General features: G+C 40.6%; 1 protein-coding gene across 2 annotated transcripts in view; it reads right to left on the bottom strand.

The window, feature by feature from the left end:
* Positions 1 to 8,079: 8,079 nt before the first annotated feature.
* LOC100890395 overlaps positions 8,080 to 18,011 on the bottom strand; it is a 17,357-nt gene continuing 7,425 nt past the window's right edge. For both annotated transcript variants that reach the window (XM_011665997.2, XM_011665996.2), the window contains 3 exons: positions 12,600 to 12,647; positions 10,410 to 10,574; positions 8,080 to 9,606 (listed from right to left, as the gene is read on the bottom strand). In XM_011665997.2, coding sequence (XP_011664299.2) covers positions 8,285 to 9,606; positions 10,410 to 10,574; positions 12,600 to 12,647 — 1,535 coding nt within the window. In that variant the 3' untranslated portion in view covers positions 8,080 to 8,284. The remainder of the gene's footprint in view (positions 9,607 to 10,409; positions 10,575 to 12,599; positions 12,648 to 18,011) is intronic.

Genomic DNA, 18,011 nt, shown 5'->3' with positions numbered 1-18,011 from the left:
TAGGAACATAAATTAAATCTAAATACCTAAGTAAACTGGTTTATTTTGGCTTAACGTGAAATCCTCTGGTGAGCTTAATTCAGATCACGGGAGGACAACAAAACATATTAAGTGCAAGATGACTACAAAGTGCTACTCGTGAAGCGTACTAAATAGAGGACATGGTTTCCATAAGACATCATACGTTGTGAGATAGGAGAACAAGGGGATGCCCTCACTTCCTTTCCCCCATCCCTCCTACCACCCCTACCCCCCCCCCCCCTCTTAACCTCACCCACTCCTGTCTGGCGTCTCTATCTATCTATGTATAGCTAGATCAATACACTGCTGTGTATTTCGATGTCTCAGCTTTGAGTAAGCGGATATGAAGTGTGAAAGCCGTCGTGCCTGGGCAAAGTTGAGCCCTGGACCACGACTATTATAAGCAGAAAAATTAAACGTTAAACTTGTTTTTCATGGGTCACTATGGACCATGTCGATACACGTAGTAGGGCCAAGGGTTGGGGAAAAGGGCCACAATTCTGGACATTTTCTAAAAAAAGGCACCTTAGGCAGTTGATAATTTACCCACAAAAAAAGAAAAAGAAGTTATTAACCAAACTTTGCATGTGAGTTTCGGTTCAAAATTTTGAGAAAATGGCATTTCCCGTCTTGTAAATTTGTAGGTATGCCCCATTGGTTTGAAAGTGACATTATGCTGCTTTGGAGCTACAACCCTTGTTAATATCAAAGACCTGTAACATCTACGGGAGTCATACAACTTCAGAATGAGAGCAGTTCCGACCTGCGTGCCCCCAACGGGACATCAGGCATGGCCGGTCTTAGCTGAAGACGTGAACTTCCTGCTTCGTTAAGATGCCTGATCAATCAGTACTCAACCACGAGATCTATACGTCTTCCGAAATTAATTATCTGTCTTGCTCGTAGGTACATTAATAGGAGCATTTTCCAAGTATAGTAGTACACTTGTTATTATTCATAAAATTGCGAGGTTGTCAAGGTTGCAGCGTTAATATACATGTAGTTTTAACCAGTATGTTCCTAAATACGTGGATGTACTATTGGAAATTTGTGTACAGTTCCTCGCTTCTCTAACCATGGACCTACTAAGATGGTCTAACCAGGCAATTTATTTTGAATTAGCACATCCATAGAGAATCCACCATTCCCTCATAGAAACTAGACACGACCCTATAACGTACCTATATAGTTTTACACAAACATACAGTACCCCAGTGCCTCTCTAACCTCAAACCCTGATTTCCTTTGGAAAAAACGGAACCTCGCCTAACTTTCTCAAGTGAAGCCCTGATCGAGATAGAGCTGCTCTGATCCAAGATGGTGGGTTCATCATAGAATAGAGATATTAGAGGCTAGGGACAGGCCAGCCATCCGGCTGCAAGGACACGCCCAGGACATTGGGTCGTTAGTCGTTACACATTAAGCGTCAGGAGTGGGATTGCATGAGGACAGAGATGCTTCAGGAAAAGTAAGATATTTACTCTTGGTGCAATGGTCATCGTGTGAGATTGGGGGGGGGGGGGGGGGCTGAACTACGTCTATTGGCTCTAATTGAACAATGAAAAAGGCCGTATAGGATTTTTTTTTAAATATTTAAAAAAACCTCTAGATTCTAGAAAACACGCCATAATAGAACAAAGCCCTTCTGATCCAGGATGGCTATGTCTCCATCATGATATATGGATATCAGGGGCAAATTACACGGTCAAGGGCCCTATTTCATTTAACTTGTTTGTAATTTTTAAAAATGCTAAAAAAAATGTATGACAAGTTCGCTCTCAGCCAATCAAGGGCCACAATTTCAGTAACTTAAAAAAGTTATTGTATTTTGTTATTGATAACAAGTTTTATGAAACAGGGCCCAGGAAACTGGGTCGTCACACAATAAGTGTTAGGATTGGGATGGATCACAGTGAATCCTTCGTGGTGGAGTGGTGATATGGAGGTTTATACCATCTGGAACAAGGTGGCCTCAGTCGTGGTGCAATGGTGATGGCGATGGTGATGGTGATGGTGATGGTGATGGTGAGGGTAATGGTGATGGTGATGGTGATGGTGATGGTGATGGTGAGGGTAATGGTGATGGTGATGGTGAGGGTAATGGTAATGGTGATGGTGATGGTGATGGTGAGGGTGATGGTGATGGTGAGGGTGAGGGTAATGGTGATGGTGAGGGTAATGGTGAGGGTAATGGTGATGGTGATGGTGATGGTGATGGTGATGGTGATGGTTATGGTGAGGGTAATGGTGATGGTGAGGGTAATGGTGATGGCGATGGTGATGGTGATGGTGATGGTGATGGTGATGGTGATGGTGATGGTGATGGTGATGGTGAGGGTAATGGTGATGGTGAGGGTAATGGTGATGGTGATGGTGATGGTGATGGTAATGGTGATGGCGATGGTGATGGTGATGGTGATGGTGATGGTGATGGTGATGGTGATGGTGATGGTGATGGTGATGGTAATGGTGAGGGTGAGGGTAATGGTGATGGTGAGGGTAATGGTGAGGGTAATGGTGATGGTGATGGTGATGGTGATGGTGATGGTGATGGTTATGGTGAGGGTAATGGTGATGGTGAGGGTAATGGTGATGGTGATGGTGATGGTGATGGTGATGGTGATGGTGATGGTGATGGTGATGGTGATGGTGATGGTGATGGTGAGGGTAATGGTGATGGTGATGGTGATGGTGATGGTGATGGTGATGGTGATGGTGATGGTGAGGGTGAGGGTAATGGTGATGGTGAGGGTAATGGTGAGGGTAATGGTGATGGTGATGGTGATGGTGATGGTGATGGTGATGGTGATGGTGATGGTGAGGGTGAGGGTAATGGTGATGGTGAGGGTAATGGTGAGGGTAATGGTGATGGTGATGGTGATGGTGATGGTGATGGTGATGGTGATGGTAATGGTGAGGGTGAGGGTAATGGTGATGGTGAGGGTAATGGTGATGGTGATGGTGAGGGTAATGGTGATGGTGATGGTGATGGTGATGGTGATGGTGAGGGTAATGGTGATGGCGATGGTGATGGTGATGGTGATGGTAATGGTGATGGCGATGGTGATGGTGATGGTGATGGTGAGGGTAATGGTGATGGTGATGGTGATGGTGATGGTGATGGTGATGGTGATGGTGAGGGTAATGGTGATGGTGAGGGTAATGGTGATGGTGAGGGTAATGGTGATGGCGATGGTGATGGTGATGGTGATGGTGAGGGTAATGGTGATGGTGATGGTGATGGTGATGGTGAGGGTAATGGTGATGGCGATGGTGATGGTGATGGTGATGGTGAGGGTAATGGTGATGGTGAGGGTAATGGTGGTGGTGATGGTGATGGTGATGGTGAGGGTAATGGTGATGGCGATGGTGATGGTGATGGTGATGGTGATGGTGAGGGTAATGGTGATGGTGAGGGTAATGGTGATGGTGATGGTGATGGTGATGGTGATGGTGATGGTGAGGGTAATGGTGATGGTGATGGTGATGGCGATGGTGATGGTGATGGTGAGGGTAATGGTGATGGTGATGGTGATGGTGAGGGTAATGGGGATGGGGAGGGGTTCATGCCTTATGGTGAAATAGGAATTCGATCTTTGTGTTAGGGATAGTTGATAAGGACGCGAACATGATTCCGATGATAACCGATCTTTTATTTCTTCTAAATCTGGATGCAATAGTAATATGGAAGGTAGATGCCCTCTGGAATAGTCAAACCTCAGTCCTGTTGGAATCGGTGGTATCTTCGTGCAGTGCTGCTGTGGGACGTTAATGCATTTCCTCTGATGAAGTACGGTCTTGCTGCATTTGTGGTGTGGGACGGTGATGCCTTCTGGTACAGAACATTCTCAGTTTTGGTGCGATAGTGATAATGACCACTAGTATGTCGAACAGACCGACAGCGCAGAATGCAAAGTTGTATGATCTTGTGGCGTCGAAAATGGCACCTGTGTAATTTAAAAAATAATTGGAGTCAAGAAATTATGCAATACTGCCAACATTTTTTATGATATTCGAATTGCATAACCTTACTTTCATTTCACGCTATCATAGGTTGATACTTGTTGTGAGGCGGGCACATTTTTTTTCTTGCCCTTGTGTTTTTATACACTTGTATCTCTCTTCTACTTTTTCATTTGCAGGGAAGGAAGTTGGAGAATACTCAGGAAATTGAAGCACTTTAGGTCAAGTGATACACTTTCGAAACTGGAAAATCTATATTAGAGCAAAAGGCATCAGCCCCCCCTCCCCCTCCCCCTCTCGAAAATTGTTCCCATGTGCCTATGTGGGGGAGGGGGGATATTTCACTTACCAAACAGCGCTCCACTCATCGGAAAGCTCAGACCAATGCAGAAGTATAACAAGGGCAACCCGGAAGAATAGCGATCTTCTCCCACCGCACTCATTGTGAGTAGCTGTTGCGAAGGTGGTTTTAACCCCTGCATGATCCCATAAATGACGGACAACACCATAAGAAGCCAGAAGGATTCTGCGATGAAGTTTGTAAAGAAAGCAGCAGCGCTGATGATATTGATGATACAGTACAAGATTTCCACGCTAAGGAATTCCTTGGAGACGAGGGCGCCGATTCCAAGGCGACCTAAGAAGTTGCAGACGCCACCAAATGCATGGCCCTACAGAGGATTTTTTTTTCCTGTTGGGGATTGGGTAAAAATGCAATGAATCATTGATAATTTATTGTATTTTCTTTGTTTATTTTTTGTGTGGGGGCGTCGACATACCCTAGCGCCCGCTGCGTACAGTCATGATTCATTGACTAAGCAATGCATGGCCTCGTTACTGTGAGCCCCCAGGATAAAAACCGTGTCGATGTGCTATAATAGTGCCCTTTTATGAGGCATTAATCCCCATTACTGTCAGTTATGACTTAAGGACGTAGGTCCCCTAGTTGATTAGCATAGTAGCACACACATGCTTTAGCAATCACGCAAAACAAACACTCCCCAATTGTCATTCAATAAAATCTGAGAATGTATACTATTATCTAGATCTATTAGGAATAAATCATTGTCAAAATCATTCAAAAAATTGAGGTAAAAAAAATTATTCCACCATTATGACCAACAGTGTGTAATAGGGAGTCACTTCATATATATATATATATATATATATATAACCCTATATATCTCTCTGTTCAATCTTTCCCTTTTATTTTCCTTTATTTTCCGCTCCCGCCCTCCCCCCCCCCCCCCCTCCCCCCACTCGACGATTTATATCATTGGTGTGTGTGGGGTAATTTTGTGCATATATTATATTCCTATGTGTATTTCTTTTTGATTTTCTTATTTGTATTTATTATATTATGTTCATTAATTTTGTATTTATGTATTTTTCGTTTATCTGTGACTGTGTTGTTTCATTTTGTTTGTAATGTCAGAGGGTCCCTATGAAAACAACATTCGTGCTGATCAGGGTCTTTCATCCCACAAGCGGAAAATAATTAATAAATTAATTACTTAATTTTCCTTATTGTTCACTCATCTTTGTTTTATGCATGTGTGATGGTTTGATAGTTATAAAATTCATTTAACGAAAGCAAACTTACTTTACAACGTACCGTACTTTGGTAGAGGCATAATTATATAACCAACATAAAATAGTTTTCAATGATACCAATTCAATATTTAGACTTTATAAAAGGAAAGAAAAGGCAGATATACACATGAAGGATAATGATTGAATAATTTTTTATTTTTACTGATAATCTTTAATAAATAAGAATATTTACAGTGTAATGGCATATATTATACATTGTAAAACGTTTCGCTAAGTCAAGTTTTTTTTTCAAGGCACTAATGGAATGGCACACATAATATTCTTTTTTGTTGTTGGCACGATTACAATATTCTGCATCTATACTATCGGAGAGATAAAAGTGAAGGAGCTAATTTCCTCAGCTAAGTATAGGTCTATATTTTCTAATCATCTCCTATATATCCTAATAAGACCTTAAAGCCCCACTGCACTACGTATAGCTACTTGCGCCCTCTATATAGCAAACCATGCCTAATCGGTGACCACTGGTCCCCCATGATCCCCCTTTTCTTATGTTAATAGCTGACTTGATGAGATAACCACCTGTCAGTGACCATGCTGGGTGGTATAATCCCTCCTGGCCAAACTAGTACAGACGGGATTTAATTGCCAAATGAGTGAGGTCATAAAGGCCATAATTATAAGGCAATAGAATTTCAAATAATAGTCGAATGTAATGAAAGATTTTGTTTAAATGGAAAAACACCAGGGCAGCGTTTCACGAAGCAGTCATAAGTACAAGTTCACCGACATCCCATTGAAACGCATGTATTAAACTTAACAAGCATTTGAATATGTTGTCGGCAAACTCGTACTTTAATACGACAGTTTCGTGAAACAATGCCCGGACAATCAACATCGTTACCTGGAGAATTTGTGAATAAGAATAACAATTTACATTACGTAGTTCATCTCATATCAGGCTACCCTCGTCAGTCATGCCTGTTTTGTTCAGCCTTGGAAGGTTAGCTAACGACTGTTGTCCCCCACTTTCCCTCTAAAAAAAGAAAAACTCTTTTGTCATTCATAGCTCATCTTCGCAGAGCAAAATATTATCTTTGGAATGAATAACAACGCGTGTTTTGAGGTTTTTAGAAACAAGAGAGCCTCGGAAAGTCTTCCAAGTGTTAGTCATTTCCTTTGGAGAAGATCCTAGTCAAGACAAGACAAGACGCTCCAGGGTGGAATAACAAAGATCCCCATTTCACAATACAAGTACAGAGAGGCATAGTTATTTTTCTGTGAACGTCAGTTAAAGTATCAAAATCATACTATACTGCCCTTCCATGACAAAACAGCATAACTGACATTTAGAGTTTTTGAGATATAGGAGGAAACGTGCATTTCAATTTGCTATTAAAAGTGTCTTAATGCTTTTATTCAGTGCTGACTTATCAAAATAGGTAATCATAGTTTTTTTTTTGAAACCCTGAATTTTTGTTTAACATGTGTAACTTAATGTTCTGAGTCACCCACATTAAATAACTGAATTGTGCAATAATTGTCACAGTTATGCTGTTTTGTCATAGAAGGGCAGTATAGGCTTTGGCATCATCATTCTACAATACATGAGGTATCATTACCGCAATGACCAGGGGATTGTAGTGGACTATAGTATAGGTTTCACTTCTTTAAGTCAATTTCATACTTTTCGCTTTCAATTTCGTCCCGAAACATCCTAATATTCAATTTCGTCCTTATTTATTCATTTTTTTAAACTTTGTCCAATCAATTTGATCATTTTGCATCTAATTTCGTCAAGGTCAAATCAATCGCCATCCCCGCCTGGCAACGTGCACTTGCATGAATCAATTTCGTCGCAAAGACAAGACCTTGTATTAATGAGTGACGAATTTGAATGAAACTCTCTTGAATTAAATTGATTGCAAAAAGACGAATTTATTACATTCTGCAGCGGACCGCCAGGTTGAGACTGCGAATTTGAACGAACTCTGATGAAAATGAATGGACAAGCGTTTAGAACGATTGACCATTAACCAGCATGAATGACAAATTACCAAATTTACTTTTAAATGTGCACGATCCCGGATTTCTAGAACAAAATTGATGAATTTGAATGAAAAAAAGGTCTTACATAAAAACTGGAATGAAACATTATTGGAGGCCCATCTAATTCCGATTTGCAGGCTCCTGAGGGGTGATACATGATTCTTTTAAACATGTATAATGAGGTCTCTTGCAAAAATGGTATGGAAAATTAATCTGCAATTTTCCAACAAGAAAATAATACATGTGTTGTCTTTCCACCCACCCATCAAACGAGGTCCCTCCCTACTCCTCAGCATGATCACTGGCTTTCACTTGAGGTTTGTACTGGGCCATATTCCTATCAGGTAGACCTCGTTTAAAATACGCTTATTGCTTACATTGAAAGACTCTCCTTCAATATATCTGATGGCCAAACTATAAAACTAAAACATTTAATGAATGGACTGAATGCAACAACACACACAAAAAAAAACATAGACAAGGAAATATATCTATACTACCTTCTTAATTACCTCATTCTAGATTTTAATCAAAACAAAAACACAGCCAATTTCATTGTAAGCTTGGAGTAAATATTCTTTGGAAGACAACTAGTACTGCATTTTGTTCGAAGCATCCTGGAAAAATAATAGAGTTGAGGTTTGAAAGTTTGAAAACTTTACAACCATTTCAGGCATCGACGTCGGGTCGTAGTGTCCTATGAGTACACGACCAAATTTTCAATAACTAAGGGCTGTTTTCCACCGATTGTGTTGACTGCAACATAGTACTTCTGAATTTCGGCCTCGTATGGTACTTTAAAATGTAAGGATACTGAGAGAGGTTCTAAATCTCCATCCTCTTCTTCGCATTTTAATAACTTCACTTCACAAAATATTGGGTAATCTTCTCCCCTGTCGACGATTTTAAATTCGTAACAGTCGTTTCGTGGTAAATGCGCACTTGTCCGTAAATCGTACAACGAGGAGTGTTGCATGTTGATTTCTGATAACTCGATGAAACCGTCTGGCCTGACGACTAGCTGCACACCTTGGACTTTATCCGGGGATGGCGGATTGACACCGGATGATCGGATAATGATGCGAGCCGCTTCCCCTTTCACGGCGTTCGCTGAATCTCGGCTCAAAAATTGTAATTTACCTTCAACGACTACAGTTTTTCCTTTAGATTGCAATTCCGCTTGATAAGGTATTTTAGAAACTAACCAACTTGCCTCTCCTTCCAAAACGGCTTGCTCGGTTCCCAGAAAAACCAACGCAACGTCATCCAACAAAACCGGCTGCCACAAATTTCGATTCCAGAGATTGGTATCCGAATCAATCGGTGTCGGTTGTTGGCCGTTGACATTCTTTATACTCTCCATGAAGTTTTCTGGCAAGTTGTAATGTATCCGTTTCGGATCCATGTTCTTCCTGAAGTGAACCAAATCCGGTAGAGGCATGATGTCGTAAACATCGGTCCAAACAGTTATCGAGAACCGTGATGTAAGACTGAGAAGAAACCGAAGTTGCCGCATGGATTTACGCGCATAAATCACTCGGACAGCGAATGAAACCGGTAGATTGGCTCCCGCACAAGTCTTCGCCATTTCTATCACATTATACCACGAATATCGGATCTGCGGCGCATCCGGACTCCAGCTCGTTGCCCATCCAAGCATGAGCGTCGAACTCGGAAAGTTACTGTGAACCAGAGTGATAAACTGGCCCGGATCAACCGGCACCTCAGCGAGATTCGGACCCGGAAGGATATCTGCGTGCAACCAAACCGGCGCATGAATCTTGCTCTTCATTTCTTTCAACTGCGGTAAAGCTAACCGAGCGGTTTCGATATCCGGGAAGTTCAATTGCACTCCTTTATTCGAGTATCTGGATAGGAAATAGAGATAACGTTGCAGAGATACGCTGTCCTCGTTGAGTTTCGTAGGATTAGGAGCTACGAGAACAGAGCCATTAGTCTTCTTTTTCTCATCAGTCCACTTCACTCTGACGTCGGTTTCAACCATCATTAACATGTAATCTGAAAAGAGAAAGACAGGGACAGAGAGAGAGAGAGAGAGAGAGAAGGTCAGATAAATTTTAAGTGCATAGAAACAAAATATAGATTTACACATCGCTTTTCTTACTAGTTTTCGATCACAAAGTTGGAGTGGAAATAATGTATACAAATGTATGCAAAAACATGTTACAATTCATATCTTACTTTATAAAACAATATAAAATCTTACTACTTAATAGATATTAATCATCACAGTTGTTGATTCGTTATATCTGAATCCCCCTTTCATTGTTGTTTTCTCTCCCCCCCCCCCTTTATATATCTCTTTTTTCTATTTCACTTTCTCTCGTCTTAGTTGAAGTGTCTATACTTTGTTTATTTTACTTAATTTGTTGTTGTGTGTTTATAATACTTTGTAGTTCTGTAATGTGCGATCCAACTTTACAGGTTTTCGCAACCTTCATGTAAGGCCCGCATTTAGCTTTTGTAAATATAGTTAAAAATTTACTGTTACCATGTATACTTTGATTTTTATATTGCAAAATAAATTGAATTGAATAGAATTATAAATCATTACCTTGTGTGTCTAAAGACCTACATCAATCACGCAATAATTGCGTGATTTTGTAGGCCTTTGCAATTTAAATATATGTTTCAATTATACTTTTCTCTCTTTTTTTATTTCTTTTAAAACATATTTATTACTGAACTGTTACCTTATTTGCATACATACTTTCAACGTCCTCCAGGCAGAAGTGAGTTTTTACCATGCATAATTAATACACCAATTCAAAAGAGAAAATTGAATATCTCCATCATTATACCTTGCATGGCTTGAAATAAAAGACTTCTGCTGTTAACGGCACTGGACCATGTAATCTCCATACCATCTACGTACATGGTCAGGAAGTAACCTAGGAGTGCGTCCCCCGTATGAAGCTTGGGAAAATCCTCCATCGTCTCAACAGAGGGCGGCAATCTGGATTTGTCTGAATGAGAAATTGAATTGAACGTAAGAAGTCGCGGGAAAACTATGCCTAACGAATAATAATTGTTGAAATTGGGAGTACAACAATAGCTGATGAAACTCAACCAGAATGAAGCTTTACATTTACTATTTGAAATGCTTACCTGGGAGTTACTTTCATCATAATTAAACTTTACTTAATAGATGGCGGGGTAGGGGGGGGGGGAGGATCCACGGCTTCAACGATTGTCGGAATTTTAAAAAGAGAGTGAGAGATACAGACAGAGAGAGAGATAGAGAGAAAGAGAGAGAGAGAGAGAAAGATAGACAGAGAAGGGGAAGGAGGGTAGAGGAAGAGAGAAATGGAGATGATTGAAAACCTTCTCACCCCACCCCAATTAGTGGCATTGTCAATTTCCATTTCATCCATTCAGTAAGACAGGTGCAGTATCACACCCCTCAACCCCCCTCAACCCCCCCCCCCCCCCCCCCCCCCCCCCCACTCCGAGAACGGACGGACCCCATGCGTGTTACCAAAATGTCCGGCTTGTAACAAAAGAAAAAGGTCGACCCGTATTGACTGTACACACCGGACTTTTGCTGAAAGGGGGGGGGGGTCGCTTGGAACACGCATATGCGTACCTAAATAACACTGAGTGGAGGGGGGCCGCCCCCCCCCCCCCCCCGCCGCCGCCGCAACCATATGGTTTTCGTTTACAAGACATTTAATATTTTCTAATGGCAACATAATGTTACACGACTCTTCTGCCATAGCCATTATACATATAGTATTTATATGATTTATATAATTTTATTTCTGAAATAAATGAATCATAATAAAAATAGACAGTGGTACAACAGAGATGATTACATATAGCATACATGGCACAGGACGATGGATAGTAGGGCATAAAATATAAACCTAAATCGTACAGTTGTTTAAATTCGCTTTAAAGCTCAATTAGATAATACATATGAGGTTATTAACGGTTACAAAATATTAATTAAATGGAAATTAATTAGATATAGACCTAGGTGTTGTTTTAACATATGAGAACGATGTGGTTATTAGTAACGTGGATTATATTGATGATCGAGGGCGGTAGACTAGAGTCAGTGAGAGAGAGGGAGAGAGAGAGAGAGAGAGAGAGAGAGAGAGAAAAGAGAGAGAGAGAGAGAGAAAGAGAGAGAGAGAGAGAAAGAGAGAGAGAGAGAGAGAGAGGGGGGTGACATGCTTCCGATAGCCTAGGTAAGAAAGGTTTCAATCGCCTAATTCCCACAGCTCCAGCTCCTGGCGTGACGAGATGGCATTAATTTATAATTATGACAGCCAAAAAACAGATGACCTTCTCTCATTCCCCTAATTACATCCCTGTGTTACACGGATGCAAAATAAACATGCCGGGGTATAGCAAGGGTCCAATCATTGAGGGGGCACTAGCATTAATGGGGTAAGGGGGGCTGAAATACGTAATAACAAGGCTATTAAATAGGGGGAACCATCTGTTTTCTTATCATTTTCTTCACACTTCTCTCTTACATGTTCTATCAATCTCTCTCTCTCTCCCTATCTTCTTCTTCTTCTTCTTCTTCTTCTTCTTCTTCTTCTTCTTCTTCTTCTTCTTCTTCTTCTTCTTCTTCTTCTTCTTCTTCTTTCTCTTCTTCTCCTTCCTTTTCTTCCCCTTGATTTCTTTTTTGCCTTATGATAGTGGTGGGATAAAGAAGTACCCCCGTGCCCCCGTACCCTCGTCAATAATAATAATAATAATAATAATAATAATAATAATACGAACATTTTATATAGCGCTTGTGACATAAAAGTTTCAAAGCCCTGTACACAGATCAAGATTACTTCAAGAAAAATTAATGTTATTAATGGAATTAACATTACTTAAATTACCAATATTATTAACATAACTGAACAAAATTGTACATTACTTAGATTACCAAGAAGATCAAACATTATTAACATTACTAAAGAAATTGACACAACATAACAATGTATATATAAATATGAAAGCTTGAAATAATATGAGGTACAACTTACCTCGAAATTCTTTGTCGAACTCATCTTCCGGTGGATTGAAAAACATATCTGTAAACAAGAACGAAATACAACATATTATGGAAATAATGATAGAGCTAGCAAATATTAGAGATAAAGGGGAATATAATGTCAGATCTTATTTGTATCCCAAAGTGAAAGAATATACATAAGCATCCCCCCCCTCCCCAAGCGCGTAGCCAGGATTTCATTTAAGGGGGCGGTAGTGAGCACGCAAAGCGTGCGAATCTCTTACAGAGCGTGCGAAGCGCGCTCCCTAGGGGTGGGTGCAGGGGGGGGGGGGAGCTTTGACGTTTCATTAAATTATTAGAGAAAGAAGACGATTCGTTGTACCGTTCTCGACTCTTGATCCTTATCTGAATTCAGTTTCTCCCCCCCCCCTCCTGCGCGAAGCGCGGAAGCTTTGACGTTTCATTAAATAATTAGAGAAAGAAGACGATTCGTTCTAGACTCTTAATCCTTTTTCTTCCTACGTCCTCTTCCTTTCTTCTTTCTCTCTCTCTCTCTCTCTCTCTCTTTTTTTTGGCCGGCGTTTTTTGGGGGAGGGCGACCGCCCCATCGACCCCCCCCCCCCCCTGGCTACGCGCCTGCCTCCCCCTCCTCCACACTCTCCTCTGGTTCTGGCAAGGATTGTATTCACGTGCATGTGCGGGATCATAGCCATCTGCAGGGGACATAGTGTATAAATCAATATCTCTTTGTACACAAATTAATCATTGTTAGAATAATACTATAAAATAGAGTTAGCCTATACCCTTCAACGTGATACAAGGGTATAAAAACATGTAACCTGGGAATGATTGATAGCTGTTTACACAGAATCCGACACGCAATTAAAGGTAAAAAAACAGGTTTGGAAACGCCCCCCTCTCAGAAAATGAAATGGATGCTCTTATTACCAATCATGTGAAAGAATATGTTTCGACTAATACGTGATGATACAAATTTAGCCGGGAAACCGCCTACTAGTTGATATTTAGTAAATTATTATATCTATTTGGACCTGATAGATATAACGCACGTGTGGGCGTAGTCCCATATACATATTTCTGTGTACAGTGCTTGTAAATTTATCAAGACTGGGTCAAATTTCTTACAAATCTAAAAACGCCCCCCTCTCAAAAAATGAAATGGAAGCTCTTATTACCAATCATGTGAAAGAATATGTTTTGACTAATACGTGATGATACAAATCTAGCCGGGAAACCGCCTACTAGTTGATATTTAGTAAATTATTATATATATATTTGGACCTGATAGATATAACGCACGTGTGGGCGTAGTCCCATATACATATTTCTGTGTACAGTGCTTGTAAATTTATCAAGACTGGGTCAAATTTCTTATCATTTTGAGGATTCCAGAACCTTGCAGTACACACCAATACTTATACATGCTAGATGATCAACCTTTTCTGATCAATTCCACAACGTTTCTTTCACAATGCAATCGCATGGCCATGAACTGGTCTTTATCTTTAAAACAAACATTCGTTTAGCTCATGGAAATGCAAACTTGCAACTTGATGGTGGGCAAGCAGGAGCAAACTGCTCGAAAATATAAAAGCAACGTCGCTCTGCTGAGTTTATGTATCACGAAAATGAAAGAACATGAGCCTGAGAGAGACATGAATAGTGTAAAGGGTAATTGTGTAGGAACAGAATGTGTCGTCTTTTGAAGTTTCATTTTAACTACGTATTAGTATTTGAAGATGATTTCTTTCCTTTTCGTCAATATCCACCGATTGAATTAGATATCAACAACAACTTTCGCATTGAAAGTTAAAAACAGTACAATTTATACACAGAGACCCGCCGCGGTACTAATGTCCTTTGGCAAGACATTGGTCTACATTTGCCACACTCAACCCAGGTGATGGTACCTGGCATGAATTAATTCTTTGAAATGCTAGAGCGCCGTAATGGCATCAGCACAGCTTAAAGGTAAAGACCAGTATTGGAAACGCCCCAATTTCAAAAATGAAATGGAAGCTCTCATTACCAATCGTGTTAAAGAATATGTTTTGACTAATACATGATGATACAAAATTTGCCAGGAAACCGCCTACTAATTCATATATTTGGTAAATTTGTTTCTCTCATGGTCTGTGAGAGATATAGGGTAGTCCCATATACATCTTTCTGTGTATAGTGCTTGTAACTTTACGAAGAATGGGCCAAATTTCTTATCATTTTGATGATTCCAGAACCTTGCAGATGCTAGATGCTAGATGATCAACCTTTTCTGATCGATTACACAACGTTTCTTTCACAATGCAATCGCATGACCATAACTGGTCTTTACCTTTAAGCTGGGGTAATAATCTCCAAGTTTGGAAGCGCTTAGTGATTGTAATAAGCGCTATACAAAAACTGAGTATTATTATTGAGTAATGAAGGCTAAAAATATACAAATTTCTCAGTCTGATGTAATTCCGTCATCTGCATTGATTTGATCTTAGAAGTACCTCAAATATGCTTGGTGTTATGATTCCTTTGTTGTAATAAAGAGGACCGAAGTAATAACGTCATAATCGCTCGTCGTCCAGATTGGTTCTAAACAACACAACCCGCGCCTGAGGTTTACCGCGAAATCATTCAAGCAGCGAGCTTGAGCTGGGCAAATTCTAAGTTTGGGGCTGGTGTGATTATCACGCCATTGTTTAGCACAACAATTGTTTAGCCTGGAAATTACCATGGGACATAAAGCTAAATGAAACTTTGATCGACAAAAATAATAATGTCTGGGAAACAGTCAGAAAACTTTAGAACTAGAATGAAACATAATGCTGTAATGTAAACAAGCTATTTTAGTCATGTTAATCCTCAGTACTAAATAACCAAGCAAAGCTCGAACCGACGAGAACGACACCAAACCGACTCTTCAAACCGACAACACGCCGAACGCAATTTAACATTACGACTATGGTTTTTAAACAAATCAGTTGGTTTGGTGTCGGTCTGACGTCGGTTAGGCGGTTTGACTGGGTATAATACCTTGGTCAAACCGACGAGACCGACATCAGACCGACAGCACACCGAACGAAAATATTACATTACGACTATGGCCAAAAAAATCGGTCGGTTTGGAATCGGTCTGAAGTCAGTTAGACTGGGTATAATACCATAGTCAAACCGACGAGACCGACAGCACACCGAACGCAATATTACTTTACGACTATGGCCAAGAAAAGGTCGGTATGGAGCCGGTCTGAAGTCGGTTTGGCGGTGTGACCGAGGCATTATTTTATTACAAGGCTATAGGTGCTGGGTAGAGCCCTTGCAAATTTAATATTCGAAATAGGTTGCGTTAATCGACCAAATTTTTGGCTAGAATCAGGTTTCTCAAACGTCTTTCAGGCAAATTTAGAAGGTGATAAACGCAAAGCCTTTTTTAAAGGGCTTTAGATATGGGCATATCTAAAGACGCAAAAAGGTATGTTTTGAATGTGACATGCAGCCAGAATCACGTTTCTGAGAGATCGATAAACGCAAGGCTGTTTTGAACCTCACATACAAATAGGAATTCCCAGGCTAGTCTCCGGTTCGGAGAAATAGCGCTGAGCAGCTGCGAAGAGACAAGGCCTTTATTGTGAATCGTGAAGAGTTGATAAACGCGACATCCCGCAAATCACGATCGTATAGTGGGGTTCGATAGTAGGGTAAGATAGTGGGGTACGATATGTACATATCTAGTAGCAAGCCCCGATAAACGCGCCAGATTGGTAACCATTCATTCCTTAAAGGGATCCGGTAACTTTGACTCAGATTCTGAAACAAAATCCTGGATCTAAAGCTCATGCTACAATGATAATTATACACCTTTATCAGTCAGGAACCCCATGACTTTTACAAGCCGATTGCCTGTCTGATTATCAAGATATTTGTGACTGGAAATCGAAATCAATTTTGCGTTTTACCAACGGTTTTAATAACACTACAGTCTATTGGGGAAAACGAGTATGGTATTAGGCACTTCATGATCATTTTGAAGCGCAGTTTTTTTAGGGCTTCAATATTATACCATATCAAAGACACTGATAACCGATGCCTTTAACCGTAGGCAGGCATGACCAGATGTATGGATTATGTGAGTACCGCCATGGGCGTCAATCCAAATTAGACCGTGGGGGGGGGGGGGGGGGCACAAGTTCAGACAGGGCGGCGCCAGGTTATTTTTTAAGGAGGCGAATGGACGCGCCACACAGGGGGGAGGGGTGTCTGAGGGAATGTGCCCCCTCAGAAGTTGAAGATTTTTTTTGAAATTGATGCTTAAATGGCTCGCTTTGGTGCATACTTTTTGCCAAATTAAAAAGAAAACAGTCTTTAGTTCAACTAAAATGAACGAAAACGCAGGGGGTGTCTGAGGGGGATGTGCCCCCCTCAGAAGTTGAAGGTTTGTTTTAATTGATGCATAAATTGCTCAATTTGGTGCATTCTTTTTGCCAAATTAAAAAGAAAACAGTAGAACGCAGGGAGTGTCTGAGGGGGGTGCCCCCTCAGAAGTTGAAGATTTTTTTTTAATTGATGGATAGATGGCTTGATTTGGTGCATTCTTTTTGCCAAATTAAAAAGAAAACAGTAGAACGCAGGGAGTGTCTGAGGGGGGATGTGCCCCCCTCAGAAGTTGAAGATTTTTTTTTTAATTGATGGATAGATGGCTTGATTTGGGGCACACTTATTGCCAAATTAAAAAGAAAACAGTCTTAAGTTCAATTAACAAGGAACAAGAACGCAGGGGTGTCTGAGAGGGGATGTGCTCCCCTCAGAAGTTGAAGATTTTTTTAAAATTGATGGATAGATGGCTTGATTTGGTGCATTCTTTTTGCCAAATTTAAAAGAAAACAGTCTTAAGTTCAACTAACAGGAACACGAACGCAAGGCTGGGGGTGTAGATAGACGGTCGTTTCCATTGAACAATCAGCCATAAGGTTTGGAAGATACAAGGGATTAATTTAAAAAAAATTCCAGTTGGTGAAAGGATTTTCATCGTAAATCAATGTTTGAACTTCCTGTAATGTGAATGTAATATTAATGACGCTTCTATTAATAAAATCTGATCGCCTGATTTGGCTTGATTTTTCTCAACACAGAGAGAAAGAGAGAAAGAAAAAAAGAAGAAAAGATTTTAACCCCAAATCATGGGGGGGGGGGACATTTCACCACCTGAAAATTCGTGGGGGGACGTGTCCCCCCGTCCCCCCCGTCCCCCCTGGATTGACGCCCATGAGTACCGCCATCATCTGTCGTCATATTCGGATATTCCACCAATAATGTATTATTTTGGGTCATTTGATTAAGAGATCGGTATAAGCTGTTTTATTTCCGTATAAAAAAGATAACATGCATTCAGTAAAATAATAACGAATAATGTATTATTACAAAATAAAATATG

This window comes from Strongylocentrotus purpuratus, unplaced genomic scaffold (assembly GCF_000002235.5).
Source record: "Strongylocentrotus purpuratus isolate Spur 01 unplaced genomic scaffold, Spur_5.0 spur5_scaffold_13, whole genome shotgun sequence".
Classification (NCBI taxonomy): Eukaryota; Metazoa; Echinodermata; class Echinoidea; order Camarodonta; family Strongylocentrotidae; genus Strongylocentrotus; species Strongylocentrotus purpuratus.
Note: the sequence above shows the minus strand (reverse complement) of the source record. Positions and strands in the feature narration are given on the sequence as shown.